Below are 17,338 nucleotides of genomic sequence, written 5' to 3' on the forward strand. Positions count from 1 at the left end.
TGCATCTACTGTTAATGTTTTGTTTTTTTTAACTAGAAATTCAATGAAATGTATCGTACCCCCCAAAAAAAATAATCCCTGACGGATTCGCCTCGAGTGTCCTTCCGCGCGGGAAGGAAAAACAAAAGCAACAGGCGGAGCCGTCGTGGGAGGATCACGTGACTGAGGGGGGCGGGGCCGAGGAGGCGGAGGGGGGGTGGCCGTTAGCTCTCGGTCGGGCCCGACTCCATTTTGAGGGACCGCTGAGGCGCTTCTGGCTCGGCTGCCCCGCGGAGGAGGCGTCCGGAGCTGGGCACGGAGATGGTGCTGCCGCTGGTCTTGCGCTGACTCCGGGGGCGGGCGGGCGAGGGAGGATCGGGGGCCTGGAGGAGAAGAAGAAGGGGCAGGGGGGAGCGAAGGCGCCGCGGCGGCTGGATGCGGGGAGGGGAAGGTCCGCAGCTGTCGGGCGTCGTCGCTGTTATTGCCGCCGCCGTTGCCGCTTCTTCAGCCCCCGACCTTCCTCCTCCGTCCTCTCCGCGGGAAGGCGAGGCGGCGCCGCTGAAGTGAGTGGGGGGGACGGGGGACGGCTTTGCGGGGCGGGCGCTGGGGAAAGAGAAGACGGGGAGAGCCGGGCTTTCTTCCCCTTAAGGTTGCCAGATCTGGGTCGGGAAATACCTGGAGACTTTGGGGGTGGAGCCGGGAGGGGGCGGGGTCAGGGAGGGGCCTCAGCGTGGCACCGTGCCAGAGTCCACCCTCCAAAGCAGCCATTAAGTTTTAAGTGTGTGGACTCTAATCTGGGAGAACCGGGTTCGGTTCCCTCACGCCTCCACTTGCAGCTGCTGGGTGACCTTGGGCAAGCCATAGTTCTGATAAGAGCTGTTCTCTCAGGAGCAGTTCTCGGGAGAGCTCTCTCAGCCACACCTACCTCTGTTGTGGGGAAGAGAAAGGAGATTGTAAGCCGCTCTGAGACTCCGAGGGAAGGGCAGGGTATAAATCCAATCCCTCCTCCAATGTCTGTCATCTGAAGATCAGTTGTGAGAGCGGGGGATCTCCAGGCTCCGCCTGGAGGCTGGCAACCCTCATTCCCACCGTCTCCCAAAAGTCTGAGTGGGCGGATGGGGAGGGGAGATGTTCTTTCTATTTTTTGGGGGGGGGCGCACCTCGAGATAGCTGGTCTTTGGAAAGTGGAGGCTGGGAATAATAAAAAAACCACATCTGGCTGGTCCGCTGAATGGCAGCAATAAGGGCGTCCCGTTTGAAGCTCCCCAAATGGCTTTAAAAGGGGGTTAGGCGGGTTTGTGCTCTGACGTGGATGGCCCAGGCTAGTCCAACCTGGACAGGTCTCGAGAACCAAGCGGGTTGTGTGGTTTTATTTTGGCTGGTTTAGGTAAAAACTGCCCTGACCTGGATGGCCCAGGGTAGCCCCGCCTCATCAGATCTTGGAAGCTAAGCAGGGTCGCCCCGGTGAGTACTTGGATGGGAGGCCACTGAGGACATCTCAGGTTGCTACGCAGAGGCAGGCCATGGCAAAACCACCTCTGTTCCTCTTTTGCCTTGACCTGGATGGCCCAGGCTAGCCCTGTTTGGACAGATCTTGGAAACCAGGCAGGGTCAGCCCTGGTTAGGACTTGGATGGGAGACCATCAAGGCAGTCCCCTGCACAGAGTCAGGCAACGGCAAATCAGGGCTGAAAGTCTCTTGCTTTGAAAACCCTACAGGCTGTGACTTGGTGGTAAAAACAAAAGAGACATGGCTATCTGGCGACTACTAGCCGTGGTGAGTTGTCAGATGCTGCAAACCTGTGAACCCCAGAACCAGGAGGCAATATCAGGGGAAGGCCTCGGCCTATATGCCCCGTTGGACCTCCAGAGGAACCAGTATGAGATGGGAGGCTGGCCTAGATGGACCACTGGTCTGATCCAGCCAGGGCACATCTTGTGCCCTTATGACAAAGGAAAGCAGCAGGGCCCAGATGAGCATTTGATTTCCCCCTAGGGGAAGCTGAGTGAGGCTGTTACGCAGAAGTCATTCAGAAGAGGAGGCTTGCGGCACCTTTCTTTTCCCAGCATAAACCTATGAATGTTGATGCTGGAACAGAATCGTGCGGTGCCTTAGAAAACGAGCAAGATTTTCTTTTCCCCAGCGTAAACCTATGAAAGCTGATGGTGGCATGAAATCTTGGGGCCTCTTATTGAGACTTGGGGGAGGGGTGGTTGAAGGACTTCCTGGCTCTGATGAAGTGTGCCTGCACACAAAAGCTTATACCCAGAATGAAACTTTGTGGGTCTTAAAGGTGCCGCTGGCTCCCAGTTTGGGTGATTAACACCCTTCTTTAGACACAGTGCTCTGTGAGCTTCCTTCCCAACTGATACTTGTCTTTACAGCCCCTTTCTACATTAGCTTCTCTCTCACCCCCTCCTGAGACTTACACTTGAAAGGCTCATGGTTTAATTGATACCAAGCCTTGGAGTTTTCTCTGCGATGTTCCTATTGTGTATGTTTCGGTCAAAGCTACTCATGAAAGCCCTTGAAATAAATGTCACCAGTCTTTCAGATGCCTCTGTACTTCTGTTTTGCTTTGGCTGCGTCAGGGTAATGCCACCTTTGTGTTCTTTAGAGACTGGGAAGATCTTATCTGGAGGGTAAGCTTGGCCAAAGGTGGTGGTGGGGGACTCTTGCCTGAAATGCAGGAGCGGGCCAATGAGATGAGGGTTTTTGTGATGGTCAGAGGCTGGAAATGTTTTGAGGTGGTGGTGGTGGTGTTATTTATTGAGCAAGGAGGGGCTGATGGCATGCCTTGGAATGGTGAGTGCGTGTTGATCAGGATTGAGTCTTTTATGGAAGGGGGCAGGGTGTGCACGCCCGTAGAGCATGATCAAACAGTTTTTCAAGATCACTATCTAGGCACCCAGGAAGGGTGAACAGAAGACACTCTGGAAGTTCAGATTGGTGAGGGTAGGTAACATAGGTAACATAATGAGGGTAGAAGTTCTTTCCTGAGGGTGTCTTGGGTAGGGGGAGGCCTACATTCTGGAGAAGAGTAGCAAGGAAAGCTGGGGAAGGCATTTGTAATGAACATTGGTTATGGTGTTCCTTGGGCAGGCAGAATTGAATTGCCTGAGAAGTCAGTAGGAAAAAAACCCTCCAGGAATTAGCAAATTCTGGACGGGTAGCGATGTTAGTGATCTGTTGTGAAAGCAACATTAAAAACAGTCGCTGCTGCTCCAGGGGGCAGAGGTGGCAGACAAAGCAGATCAGTGCTGCTTTCAAGTGAAGCGAAAGAGATTCTTCAGGAGGGAAGGTAGATGTCTGCCTGAGGGGTGTGTGTGGGGGATTCAGGAACTATTCAGAAGAACTTGACTTGTACCGGCATTAATTGTCTCCTGTATATGTGGGTGTCGTCATGGTAAGCTAGGAGTCTGCACTGTTTGCATTAATCGTTTTCACTTATGTACCAAAGGCTTATTATATCTGGCCTCAAGCTCTGGTCCCGAGGAGCTTGACTCTGAGGGCCAATACAGATGAGAACGTACCTGGGGATAAGTATTTAATCTACTGCCCCTTCAACTTCTCTGGACTGTGTGTATGTACGTGGTATTGAGAGAGTGAACAAAGACCACCCCCATTTGCTGAACAGTCGGGGCTGTACCCTGTGTACAAGTGTCCATAAACTAGCAGTGAGGCAAGGGTAGCGGGATCGAGCCAAGCTCCCATTGTGTTGGGAATGCACTAAAACTTTGGGGATAACCCCTGAAATCTGGTAGCAAGAGTTGTTGTTGTTGTTGTTGTTCTGTCGCACAGTCGAGTCCGACTCTTCGCGACCCCATGGATCTGCAAGAGTGCAAGATCAAAAAGCCATGAGCAGCCCCTGGAGGGCATCAGTGTTGTCTTCCAGAATGGACCGTCAGAGGCTAAGGTTTCCTCAGAATGTAGCTCCCTTGATTTCAGCGGGTCTTTAAGCGCACACAAGGCTGCAACTTGATTGTGAATATGCTGGAACTAATTGCTTGTGTCTCTGGAAGCCTGCTTCTCTCTTTCCTCCCCCCTCCCTCGTTTGGTCGTATATGGAAATTGCTGCCACTGTGCGTAGGTGACAACTTCCCCTCCTCCCCTCTGCAGCCTCTCTGTCAAATGCGCCCTGTGGAAGAGGGGGCGGAGTTCCATTGTTTTCAGTGTGAACCAGCGCAACATCACATCTCTCTTCTCTCTCACTCTGATGCTTTTGACATCCACTGTAAAAAGATTAGACAGATGGAGCAGTTAAAAATACATAGTTAAGGTCCCCCCCCCCTTAGGATTCTTAGCTTTTTAGATCTTGCAAGTGAAGGCAGATTGGAATTAACCATTGTCTTTGGGGTTTAGATGAATGTTGATTACGTATACTTTGTAGCTATAGACAAATGTACCATTTTTGGATTTTTTAATTCTCCATCTGAGAATAAGAACACATTTTCTCCTCTTCTCAGATGAAGGATACCGGAGCCGGCGAAGAGATGGGCACTTGGCTCTTCAAGCAGCTGAAGCTTCACTTGGAGCAAGAATGGAAATACCAGCCCCAGGAGAAGGGCTTGAGCCTGATTGAGTGCACTGCGGAGGTGAGGAGGGCGGCTTGCGTCTGGGGATGGGGATGGATCTTCCAAGGGACTGGTCAAAAGCACAGCTTTCTCTCCGTGTTGCCTTCGTTTTGTGTGGAGAACGTCTCGCTTTCAGCCCCTACTGGCTCTTTCAAGGCTGGATGCAATCAGGCCCCAATTAAGCTCCGGTAAACCTCGTTGATCTTAATTAGGGAGCTCTTAGTATGTGGGTAACTGCCCTGTTCAAATCAATGAAGCAGAGGATTCAGTTGTCAGTATCTGGTAAGAGAAGCAAAATGATATCATCGCAGATACAGGCACGTGTTCCTGTCGGAACAATCTCTCACTCCTAGTGACAGTTCCCTTGTAGAGTCCAGCCCATGGCACTGCACTCTTGAGAACCCAAATTGAGTGATATGCTGGTCCTTAAAAAATTAAAGAAGAAATATGAAGAATGTAGTTTGGCCTGTGTGACCGTGGGGGCTTGGAAAACCAAAGCCACGCGGCTTCTCAGCACCGCTTCCGCATGTGATTTTAGGCAGGAACTGGCAGCGGCCAGGCCACAGGTGGTGTAAGCGATGTGTGCTTTCTTCCGCAAGTGCCTGTTGGAAAGATGAAGGAAGTGAAGGAGGGCAGCCTCTCCTTTCCCCGTAAGAAGGGAGCCGGCCAGGCATCTGCCTTGTGTGTTCTTTAGCCTGGCCCTGACGGCTTTACTGTGCAGTGACCTCATTGGGACAAAAAAAGGGGGAGGGGGGGAAACTGAACCTAAAACCTAGAATCCAGAACCTAAAAAAGGTTAGTCGAATCATGCAAAAGAGGGCCAACAGTAAAAGCTTAATATATGAAATATATAAAAAGATACATGTATTTATTAAACAAAGATTTTTAAATTATATATAAGGGCCCAATTACACCTCATGTACAAATAACAAATTATAACACAAGGGCTGGTAGATTTGACCTGACGTGTTTCGGCCTGCGTAGGCCGCCTTTAGAGGTCAAATATACTGAGGAACATATTGGCTAATATACAAATACAATACAATCATGCAGATACAAGATATAAAATCAATAGGGACCAGAAAAAAGTTGTTCCACAATGAGGCCACTGGGCGCAGAATAAAAGTACAAATGAGGCCTCCAACAGTGTAATCACATGCCAAGTGGTGTTTTTCTGGTATACATTTCTGGTCCAGAAATTGCCTTCCTATGATTGTTCTGCCAAATGTCCTTCAATAGAATGGTCCCTAAACAAAGCAGTGACCTCATTGGCCAGTAGGGGCAGTGTCTCCTGGGTTCTTCCATCTGGGGCTGAACTCTCTCTAGGCTTCCCGCTTAGGTGGTATCGGGACAGGATGGGAATAATTCTTGCCCCCGGGCAGCTTGGCTGGAGTGTGTGTTCCTGATCTCACCACCATTCCCCCTCTTAAAGAAGCTTGTCATCACCCCTATGTTAGAACGTATAGGCAGGCATTCAAAAACGTTGGCTTGCCTTGACTTTGACTGCCTCTGTCCCTCCCCTGACAAGGAGAGGGATGTGGGCTTGCTCCTGATGTTTGCACTGACTTTACATCCGTGCTGAAAGCAGCCAGGCTTCTGTCTGCATTCACGGGGACTTTGTGGCTGTAGGCGATCAGGGAAAGCCCCTGCCTTCTTCTCCAAGCCTGGGGGCAGGCGGGAGCTCGCTCAGACGTGTTGACCAAAGTCTTCTGCCCCTTCCAACGTGCTTCTGAGGTTGAGTGCAATGTCTGGGGTGGTGGTGGTCCATGCTCTTCTGCTCTTGAAGGAAGGGAAGGGGCTCTTTCTGTCCTTCTGATGAACTTAATGTTTGTCTCGCTACAGAATGAGAACACTTTATGTCCAAGACAGAGGAACGCAAAAGTCGAGGATCTCTGGAGCCTGACCAACTTCTTTGGGTTTGCCATGGAGACCTTTGTCCTGGCTGTCAACATCCTGGACAGATTTTTGGCACTCATGAAGGTATCTAAAAGTGGGATGAACTGTTGTTATCCGATGGTGTCCAGATTGTCTCGAGCCTTTTTGAGCCTCTGGGTACCTTTGGAATTCTAATACAGGCTCTTGCCGGGCATAATCACAAAATGGCCACCGCAGGAGGTGGACCCAGCCTCAGAATGTCAGGAAACGAGGTGATATATCATTCATATCGAACCTCTTCAACAGTGTGGGCCAAAGCTCTGTTTAACAGGACACCTTGTAATCCACACAGCTGGTTGTAAGCCTGCTGGGGGAAAACCCCCACCTAGCCCCGCCCACTTTCTAAAAACACTTGATGGACACCAGGAAAGGTACCCCGTGGGTGTCATGGCCTCCACGGGCACAACATTGGGGATCCTTGGTCTCGAGTATGGTCTCTTAGCGATTTTGACACCAGTTTTACAGTCTAAAGGCAATAAGATCATTGATTTCTGGTCATGCAGACCCATGCCACGATTAATTGTGTTCAGAATTAGGGAGTTCGCTTTCGGACCATCCCTTCTTGTTAAACGTTGGTGTGCACGAGTGTTCCCTCTAAGATGAGTTAGTGTGAGCTAGCTCACAGTTTTTTAGCCTCCGGCTCACACATTTTTTGTCTTAGCTCAGGAAGGATGGCTCCAGGGCAAAGTAATTTATGCAGTAGCCAAATCGCTTGCTCACAACTTTAATGCCAGTAGCTCACAAAGTAGAATTTTTGCTCACAAGACTCCACAGCTTAGAGGGAGCATTGGTTATGGACTGAGTTAGCTGCAGTCTGTTTTAGTGTTGCAGTTGAGTCTTAGCTGTCTGATGTAAGGGTTTTGTCCTAGTCACTGTCAAAACCGAATTTCAACATAACCCATGGAACGTTGGATGAACAGAGAGGCCTTGAATGTAACATGTGTCATCCATTACGTATTATCGCCTGCCACTGTTGTAGTTGTTCCTCAGGGTTCTTTCCCTCCCCCCCAGGTGAAACCAAAGCATTTGTCGTGCATTGGAGTCTGTTGTTTCCAGCTGGCCGCTCGAGTAGTCGAAGAGGAATGCAACATTCCCTCCCTCCATGATGTCATCCGCATTAGCCAATGCAAATGTACCGTGTCCGACCTGAAGCGGATGGAGAAAATAATCTCGGAAAAACTACACTTTGACTTCAAAGCTACTACTGCCTTAACCTTTTTGCACTTGTACCATACTATTGTACTCTGTCATACCTCAGAAAGGTAAGTGTCGGATCTTTTTATTTACCCATTCTTTATTTACCATCCTCCCTGGTAGCTGCTTGTGTCTTCCCTGTGCCATCTTTGTTTAGGCTTCCTGAACTGTCTGTACTAGTTTTAGATACTCCAGTCCTGGTTGACATGTTGTGTGTTCATGCAAAACAGGCTACCTCTTGTTATGTATGCAGGTTTCTTTGTCCAACTCAATTTTCCCCCCATCTTGTTCCTTATAGGAAAGAATTGCTGAATCTTGACAAACTGGAAGCACAACTCAAAGCTTGTAACTGCCGACTAGTTTTTTCAAAAGCAAAAGTAAGCAAACGTGTGATGGATGTTCAGTTAAGAGTCACGGTAGAGTCATGAGTTACTGAACTAAGTGTGTGTTTTGTGTGTTTTCAGCCATCCATCTTGGCCTTGTGCCTTCTCACTCTGGAAGTCCAGACTTTGAAATCCATTGAATTGTTTGAGATCGTCATGCATGTTCAGAAGCATTCAAAGGTAAAAAGGGGGGGGGGGCTGGAATCCTCTTGGTGTAATGAAATGCTCCTTTGAAAGCTATGAAGAGGCTCTTGAAGGGAATCTTCCACATGTACAGTTGAAAGGCAGGCATCTTAAGGCCAGAAGGCAAGCATTAGAAGCTTTTAAAAAATGCGATAGCGGCTCTCTGGAAGGTGAAATGAAAGAAGTCTTCTCACCCCGTTGAGTGTCATGTGGGGATTGTGAAGATGAGAGGGAAGCTGCAGTGAGGAGGCCTCAGGCAGCCAGATGCATTCTGGTTACTGCTTCTGAGCAACTCGTATCTGTAGCGACATAGATCTGATCGCGGAGGCTGTGCCGTCAGCCATGTTAGAGATAAGTTAAGAGCCACTGCTGGTATAGTGGACAGAGCGGCAGATGCAGACTCCGGGCGATCTGGGTTCGAGATCCTGCTTCTACGGTGGAACCCGGCTGGGTGACCTTGGGCCTGCCACAAACTCTCAGTCTGGTCTACCTTACTGGGTTGTTGTGGGGAAATGGAGGGGGGAATGATGTTTTAAAGCTACTTTGAGTCCCCACTGGGGAAAAAAGAGGGATATAAGTAAGATTGGATTTATACCGTGCCCTTCACTACCCAAAGGTTTCTCAGAGTGGCTTATAAACTCCTTTCCCTTCCCCTCCCCACAACAGACACCCTGTGAAGGTAGGTGGGGCTGAGAGAGCTCTTGACAGAAACTGCTCTTTTTCAAGAACAGCTCTGACAGAACTACGGCTTGCCCAAGGTCATCCAGCCAGGTGCAAGTGAAGGAGTGGGGAATCAAACCCGGTTCTCCCAGATTAGAGTCCGCGCACTTAACCACTACACCAAACACATAAAAATCCACACTTGGTGAGTATCTTTTGAAAATACTCCCTTCTCAATGCAAATACTCCCCTACAAAAATCAAGTATTAGCTGTAGATAGTTGTGGAAGGCTTTTGAAAGATCTTTACTAGCTCAGCAGTCGATGTGCTGTGACTTAGGCAGTGAGAACACGTATCTCATCGTGAACACTGGCATGTGTGAGAACCAGCAGATAATCAGCAGCAAGATCATTGAGCACAGGTGACATTCCGGAATGTTTGTCAAGGCCGTGGGTGGTGGAAAGCACTGTCAAGTGACAGCTGACTTACGGCGGCCCCCCCCCCCCCCGTAGGGTTTTCAAGGCAAGAGACGTTCAGAGGTGGTTTGCCATTGCCTGCCTCTTCATAGTGACCCTAGACTTCCTTGGTGGTCTCCCTTCTGAGTACTAACGGGCTGACCTCGCTTAGCTTCTGGGGTCTTCTTGACAGGAGCGACCTAGTCTTGGCCATCCAAGTCAGGGCTTGTAAGGCTGCCTGAAGCTATACTTACCTGTTCAGCATATGAGCTGGACTGTAGTCCTTGACAAATTTATGTGATGTAAATTCTTTTGGAATTTGTATATTTGCCTCAGGCAAGTGTGGTGAGTGTGGCTCCCCCCCCCCCATTTTATTTTCGGTTTTCTAAATACATACAAAGTATATACAGACAAATCTATATCCTTTTGAATCTATTACATCTACCGATTATTTATCCATATATATAAACGCTTCCACCTTTCAACAATTTGTTCCCCATCTTTTCCTTGAAGCATGATGCTTAATTTATCAAGTTCCGCTGTCTCTAATAATTTATACACTAATTCCTTTCTTGAGGGAAGGGACTCCTGTATTTCCAGTATTTAGCTAGTAGTATTCTAGCTGTAGTCAATATAAATAGTATCAAAAATTTATCTTTTTGATTGTAACCTTCCGAAATCATATTCAGCAAAGCTAGTTCAGGGGACAAGGCAATTGTTACACACATCACTTCCGAGAAAAATTTCTGAATCATCTTCCAGTAGTTAGTTACTTTCACACAGCGCCACCACATGTGAAAAAAAGTTCCGACGTTTGAACAACATTTCCAACATATATTAGGTAGTGCAGCATTACATTTAGCTATCCTATCTGGTGACCAATACCAGTGGTGTGCTACTTTATAAATGTTTATAGGTGATAGCTCTTAGGTATTTAAGAGATTTCCAAGTACTGGACCATTTATCTATTTCTATGCAATGCCCAATATCTTTCATCCAAGCCACTGTTGAAACACTAACTTGCTCATCTAGAGTATATTCTTGTAACAGAAAGCTATAAATTTTTTAGATCATTTTGTCACTACTTGACAGCCAGATCTTATCTAGTTGAGTTTTGGAGTCTTGGAATCCTGCACGTATATCCTTCAAGTGTATAGACTAAAGTTGTGACATTTCGCACCATGATAATTTAATCTTATATAACGATAATAAACTCTCTTTGGATTTTAATTTATTGTTTTCATCTAATAGGGTTTCATAGCTCTCTCTATCCCATGGGTTGATAAGGGAAAGGACTCTTTGAAGTCCGTCAACAGCATGAGATCCTATGTCTATTTGAAGTCCCACTGTATTCATGGGGGCTCTGAATTAGTGCTCATAAGAGTCTCGCTGTACTAGATTTGTTATCGTTCTCTTTTTCTAGAAAAAAACCCTAACATAACTATGAAAATTCTTTGCTTCTTTCTTCAAGATAAGCGACAGCGACTTGCTCTATTGGAGAGAGCTGGTCTCAAAATGTTTAGCCGACTACTCCTCTCCTGCGTGCTGTAAGCCAGATCATAAAAAGCTAGTCTGGATTGTTTCAAGACGTACCGCCCAAAACCTTCAAAACAGCTACTACAGTGTTCCTGAGTTGCCCACCATCCCCGAGGCTGGATGCTTTGACGAAAGCGAAAGGTAGGTCCCAGTGGCATGGGAAACTTCCATCGATTCACTGAGGCCACACAAAAACAGCTTTGTGATGAGCGCCTCTGACATTGCTCACTGTTGACAAGGTAACACAAAGTTAAGGATGTCTTAACGCAGAGGCTTCACTGGGGAAGGGCTGTGGTTGGCTCAGGGTTAGAGCATCTGTTTGGCATGCAGAAGATCCCTGGTTCAGTCCCAGTAGTCAAAACTGTCAGTTAACTGGTGATATGAAACGTGAAGTCTTGGCGAGCTGCTGACAGTTTGAGTAGACAATATTGGTCTTTCAAGACCAGTCTGACTTGGTGTTAAGACAGCTACATATGTATAGACTAGCAATTCTTCCTAGAATCTCCTATGGTCTACTGGCATGCTAACTTTACAAAGCAAGAGTTCATTCTTGGGACCTATAAAAGGCTGGACATTGTTTATCTGTGGTGTGATCCTGCACATGTGTAAGAACACCATGTGCTTTGCAGGTTATATCAGTAATCCCAGTTTCTGGGATTCTTCCAGCAAAAAACTGGTCTGGGTAGATTCTTTTGGAGGTATCCCAGTAAATGCTATGTAGTCAAGCAGCAATTGGCCAGTGACCCAGGAGAGAATCACCCCATATTGAATACCACTGCTTTTATAATTCTTGGGAGCAATTCTTGAAAAACATCAGCTCCTAGCTTCTGCGTTAGATACGGTGCCCAATACACGGACGTACCCATCACTTTTTACACAATGCGCATTTGTACCTGGGTGCATCAGCCCGGTAACAAAATATGGTTTTAAAAGCTGCTCTGTATAGAACAGTGTGTTTTCTGCGGTGAGTGGTGGCCTAACTGCATGCTGTGGTGAATCAGTTGGCACAACCGTAATCCTTGGATTAAATCTCTAGGAGTCGCTGACCAAAAGCCAAAAAAAAAGGATTTAGATCTCCTGCTGACTACTAGTGTAAATTTCATAGTCCATTACTGGCTTTGCAAACAGATTTAAATGTCAAAGGCCCTTTTTAGGAAAATAGCTTTTTCAAGCTAGCGGTGAGCAAGCAGGAGATGGTGGGGGTAGAAGAGGCAGTAGCATTCAATCCTCTTTGTATGTGCAAGGGAAGAAAGCTTCCCGTATAATTAAATGATGTCTGCAGACACTTTGGGGGCCCATAGCTGAGGAGGCTAGAGAAAGCAGCCTCCAGGTCTAACAGAACACATTTTGAAGAAATTATCAGCATGGGACCATGTTCGTTGGTTTGGCACGGTGCTGCTCTCAGAGTTAGCCTGCCAGCCTGTTCAGCATTTGGGACAGTGGAGCTGGCTAGCGGAATGAAAGACCGAGCTTTGAGACCATTGCCAGGAGTGCTTTCCCTGTCCTCTGGCAATTTTTTGCAAGTGGGGCTGATTAGGCTTTGGATTTTACTCCTCCTAACTGATGGTCCGCAGCATCTTTATCAAAATCTTGGGCAATAATTACGTCTGGACGAGGACTAAGCCGTGAGCCTCGGGGTGCTCACAGACCCCGCCTTTGCTGTTTGGACACCAGGCCGGCACAGTGGCCAAGACCACCTTCCGTCAGCCGCCTCTGGTTCACCCGCTTTCTCCATTTGTACCCTTGACCAGTCTGGCCACACCTCTCCACACTTTTGTGACTTCACAGTTGGATTACTGTAACCTACTCTACATGGTGCTGTCCTTGAAGACAAGCAGAAACTGCAGCTGGTCTGGAATGTGGCAGCCCGAGAACTGTAAACAGCCAACTGACAGGAATACATTACCAATTTTGAACCAGCCATGTTGGCTGCCATTTTGTTTCTGAGTTCGATTCGGGGGGGGGGGGCTGGCTATGACCGTTAAAACCCTTCACGGCTTGGGGCCCACGTAGCTGAAGGACCACCTCCTTCCGTATGTTCCCGTGAACCCACTACAGTTCTCGGGCTACCACCGTTGCTGGTGGTTCCCCCTCTCAGGGCGGCCACCTGGTAAGCGTGTGCCTCTTCCATTGCAAATCTTGGAATGGGCTCTCTGAAGAGGGAGGGGGGCTCCCTCGCTAGAGATGTTCAGGAGGTGCCACAAGGCCAGCTTGTTTGCCAGGGCTTTTGGTGGAGGACTGAACAACGGGCAGTTGTGTTGGGGAGGTATTTGGGGTTTTAATCAGTGTTTTGATTATGATTCGTAAGTTGCCTTGAACCAGGAGGAATGGGGGGGTATAAAAAAATTAAACCTTTCTGTATGCTGAACTAATTTCACTATATGAAGCAGTTTTTATATGCGGGAGTATTTAACAATTGTGACTTTCCCTATCTGCAGATGGAAATATTAGTCAAAATGCCTTGCATCTTATTCCAAGTAACATTTTGGATGACTCTTAATAAAATATTCTGACATCTTCACCGTTTTACCACATTGTCTCTTATCATGGGGGAGAACTTCGGTTTGCTGTCCCCTAGTTTTTATTGAGCTTGGTGGGGATTGCTGGCTGCTGTGCATTTTTAACAGAACTGTAGGAATTCAAAGAATTTGGCGTTTGTTACTTGAAAACACTTACGCTGTAATGTACACGTCAGCAGCAAAAAACAAGGGGCAGCAGTATGACAATATTAGTATACAAAAGAATTACTGCAACAGTGCAAAGATGAAAACCTCACAGATGTGAGGTTTTCATCTTTGCACTGTTGCTGTAATGTACATGTCAGACAGTCTTGGGAACAGAGGATTTTATCATATCCTGGGTATCTTGTATTGAACCCTTTCATCAGTCTCTGAATACCTTTTTTAAAAAAAAAAATCCTTTTTTATGTGTTCTTTGTATCTGTCGATGAAGTTATTCCCTGGCATCTCCAGTTGAAAGGACCAGGCAGTAGGGGACGTGAAAGACCTCTCTGCCTGAGACCCTGGAGAGCCGCTGCCAGTCTGAGCAGGCAATACTGACCTAGATGGACCAGGGGTCTGATGATTCCGTAGAAGGCAGCTTCATGTGTGTTCGTGTGTGACTGATCTGTGGTTTGTTCATGTGTTCTTTGGTTTATTACCTTCCTCTGTTCTAGTGAGGACTCCTGTGAAGACATGAGCTGTGGAGAAGAAAGCCTCAGCAGTTCTCCGCGGGACCTGGAGAGCACTTTCTTCTTCGACCTCAAACCCAAAGCCAAGTGGCAGGCTCTCTTCTGACTTGCTGTGCTGCATGGAGCTGTTAACGTTATGGTAGTACTTTCGGCAATAAGTAGCTAAGCACACTCTGAACCTTGGCAGGAATTCTCACTATGTCTCCAAACTGTGTAATGTACTTTCCCCTTTGGTGTGGCAGTAAAGTCAAATGTAGCAAGGTAGATCTCTTTGGCCAACCGAGGCTTCAGCAAGACGCATTAAAGGCACGCTGCCTCTTAGTGCTTTACAAGATGGCTATAAATGCACTGGAATGCCCTGCTGAATGGGAGACCTCCTGGGGTTATACAAGGTTAAATCTGAACAAGATGTTTGGAGGGTTGGCTAAGCTGCAAAGAAGTATGTGCTTTATTTCATTCGAGACTGAAGTACTTAGCCAAAACTTTAGTTGTGCATTCTTTTTATGAAAGGAGTGTTGTTTTTCTTACATTTGTTCAGTTTCAGGAAGCTTATTTAATTGGGCAGATGCTCAGATTATTTAGGGAGGTGTCGAAGCCAGGTAACAGCTGGTTAATACGCGCTAGGGCAGGGGTGTAAAACTCATTTGTTACGGAGGGCCGGATTTGACATAAATTGGATTTTGTTGGGCCAGGCTGTGTGTGTCATAAACTTTATGACGGACACAAAGATTTTTTTTTACTTAAAATAAAAACATGCCTGAAACATTAGCACTCTTGCAATATTTTGTTTATTTAACAGTCTCTGGTAACTGACACTTCTTGCTTTGAATTATTGCATCAAAATGTGCTGTAGCAATAGGGGAGGGGGAGGAGCCTCAGCCCAGTCCAGGGAGCAGAAGCTTGCCCATCTATCTCTCCTGAGTGATTGAGAGAGTCTGGGAAAGCAAGCTTTAGCTATGACGCAGCAGAAACGGCAGAACTGGAGGAAGAAGCAGGAGACAGCCAGTCCCTTACGGGCCTGATAGAAACCCTCTGGGGGCCTGATTTGGCCCCTGGGCCACATGTCTGACACCCCTGCACTAGTGTATGTTAATTTGTGAAGATCTGCTTTGAGATCTTCACTTTTCCTTAGAAAAATCTTAGCGTTAACATTCAAAAAGCATTACTATGAAATTAGAAAGACTGGCATTCAGTGTGAATGCTGCATTCCCTTTAACGACTCACTCCTTTAGCTTATTCCAGTATTTTTCCATTGTCATAAGCCAGTCCATATCATAACGCGTTTGCATGCTTAAGTGAATCCTGTTAGAAGGAAAGCAGTTGATTTATGCAGAAGTGTTGGTAAAATGTGAAGTTGATAAAAGTGGTTGTAATGACACTTAATTGCTTGCGATTTTTTCCTTAAAGCACAGACTTTGTGGTTGCATTACTTAGTATTTTGAAATATATGCAAAGTGAGCAAAAGAAGAAAATGTACTTGCTGTAGGTATGCTGACTTAATTAGTGATGCCATGGTAGAAATGAAGGGGGCGACAGAAAAGTAGGGCTGTAGCCACAAATTCTGTAGCTATTTGTGTAAGCTGAAGTGCAGATGTGAATGGTAATGACGTGTGGTGTGTGTGCCCTGATTTTTATAAAGGAAGAAAAAGTTTACAAAAATCTGTAAAAAATGTAAATTAAAACTTGTATAAAAAAATGAAAAGCAAAATAAGCTGAAATGCTGTATTTTTACAGTGTATGTAACTTTCTATAGGTATGTTGCATGTAGATATTAATTTATTGTACCTTGTATATGATATAAATACTGTATATTGAAGGCTTGCTTTTTTTTTTTTTGGTACCGCAAGCCGGAATGTCAAAAAGATGTTTTTCTGGAAGCTATTTTCTCTCAAAGATAACTCGGATCTCTTTGCTTCAATTCAATAAAACCAAATGCATTTCCTATCAGAGTCTGCTGTGGTTTCGGCAAGGGTACCTGAAACGCACCTTGGCTCATCATAGCCGGATGCTTTCTAGAATGTTTGTGGGTGCTGGAAGCTTGAACCATACATCTTGAGGTCAGAACATGCTTCATTCAGAAATCCTTTCCCAAGTTTCAATAGCCTTCTAGAGAGGTGGAGCGGAACATCCTTTACTGGGTTCTCCAAGAGATCTATGACAGTTAACAATTATTGTAAGACAAATACAGTACAACAGTCTAATGCTATTCCTAATGCTATTCATTTGTACTGGTACCCTGGAAAGCTTTTGAAAACTTCTACAGTCTGCAACTGTCAGATGAGTGAGTCTCTACCAAAGTAGTGAATCGCATTCTAATGGCTAAAGCCCTAGATTATCTATACAACTCTACCAGTAGGGAGCTTTCCTGCAGGCTTGTGTCCATTCACCATAGAAATGTGCTCCACTTTCCCTTTTTTTACAGCATAAAATGAACATTTCAAATTAAAATGGAAGACAGGCCGTGCATGGAGCTCTAGTCCAACTTTATGGGCTCACCATTGCAGAACCGGGCATTGGTATAGGTGCGCATATGCACTACGGTGAAGATACATCCCCCCCCCCCAGTACTGCTAAAAACTCGGGGAAAGGGGGCTGAAACCTGAATGCGTTCCCTCCATCTGTAGGGAACAAAAAGGGACGCTCAGTTAGCTACGACGGGCCTGCATCTTATGTTTTCTGTTTACAAGTGCCCCACTTCCACTGCAGGCCCCCCATGCTGTTCCCAGGAGTCCAGCCTCCAAGGGCAAGCTGTAGTAGGAGAGAAGAGGGCAGAAAACTTTCTCCATGAGTTCTGCTACACTCGCCAAGCAGGAGGCCCGAGTCAGAAAACTGGGGCTGTCCCTGGAAAATAGTGTGATCGGGGACATCTGTATGAACGTGGCCTACAGGACAGTTCAGCTATCAAGGCAGGATGCTTCCTAAGCCATGTTTGCAAGCAGGTCCAACATTGATGGTTTGGCAGCCTGCAGTCTCAACATCACCTTACAAAGTGGTTGGGTAGCCATCTGCAGTGGGCCTTCCTCTGGAAAGGAGGTGGCGCATCATGCATGATGAGAGCAATGTGGGACTAGCCGGTTATTTCTGTGGCCCTTTGGGGATACTAGTGGGTGCAGGAATGGAGTCGAAACAGTTGCTTGGGGAGTGAAAGTCAAGAGTACAACAGGGATTTAGAGGAATTATAAATGCAGAGGTTTGAGAGGTATAAGCTTTTTTACAGTGAATACTGGCCAGAATACCTGGATGGCTCAGG

At 46.8% G+C, this 17,338-nt stretch overlaps 1 protein-coding gene across 1 annotated transcript; it reads left to right on the top strand.

Moving 5' to 3' along the window:
- Positions 1-232: 232 nt before the first annotated feature.
- Positions 233-14,780, top strand: CCNG2 (cyclin G2). Its single transcript, XM_015421144.1, has 8 exons — positions 233-542; positions 4,446-4,574; positions 6,396-6,533; positions 7,500-7,750; positions 7,981-8,059; positions 8,147-8,245; positions 10,834-11,039; positions 14,074-14,780. The coding sequence occupies exons 2-8, from the start codon at positions 4,446-4,448 to the stop codon at positions 14,192-14,194; spliced, it is 1,023 nt and encodes a 340-aa protein (XP_015276630.1). The 5' UTR covers positions 233-542; the 3' UTR covers positions 14,195-14,780.
- The last annotated feature ends 2,558 nt before the right edge of the window (positions 14,781-17,338 follow it).

Source organism: Gekko japonicus, unplaced genomic scaffold (genome assembly GCF_001447785.1).
Source record: "Gekko japonicus isolate JY-2015 unplaced genomic scaffold, Gekko_japonicus_V1.1 scaffold644, whole genome shotgun sequence".
NCBI classification, from domain to species: Eukaryota; Metazoa; Chordata; class Lepidosauria; order Squamata; family Gekkonidae; genus Gekko; species Gekko japonicus.

Bases quoted from the DNA above. Each gene is read 5' to 3' on its own strand.
- CCNG2 (XM_015421144.1), top strand. From the start codon at position 4,446: ATGAAGGATACCGGAGCCGGCGAAGAGATGGGCACTTGGCTCTTCAAG. The intron at 8,060-8,146 runs GTAAGCAAACGT...GTGTGTTTTCAG, and splicing joins TAGTTTTTTCAAAAGCAAAA to CCATCCATCTTGGCCTTGTG. The intron at 11,040-14,073 runs GTAGGTCCCAGT...CCTCTGTTCTAG, and splicing joins TGCTTTGACGAAAGCGAAAG to TGAGGACTCCTGTGAAGACA.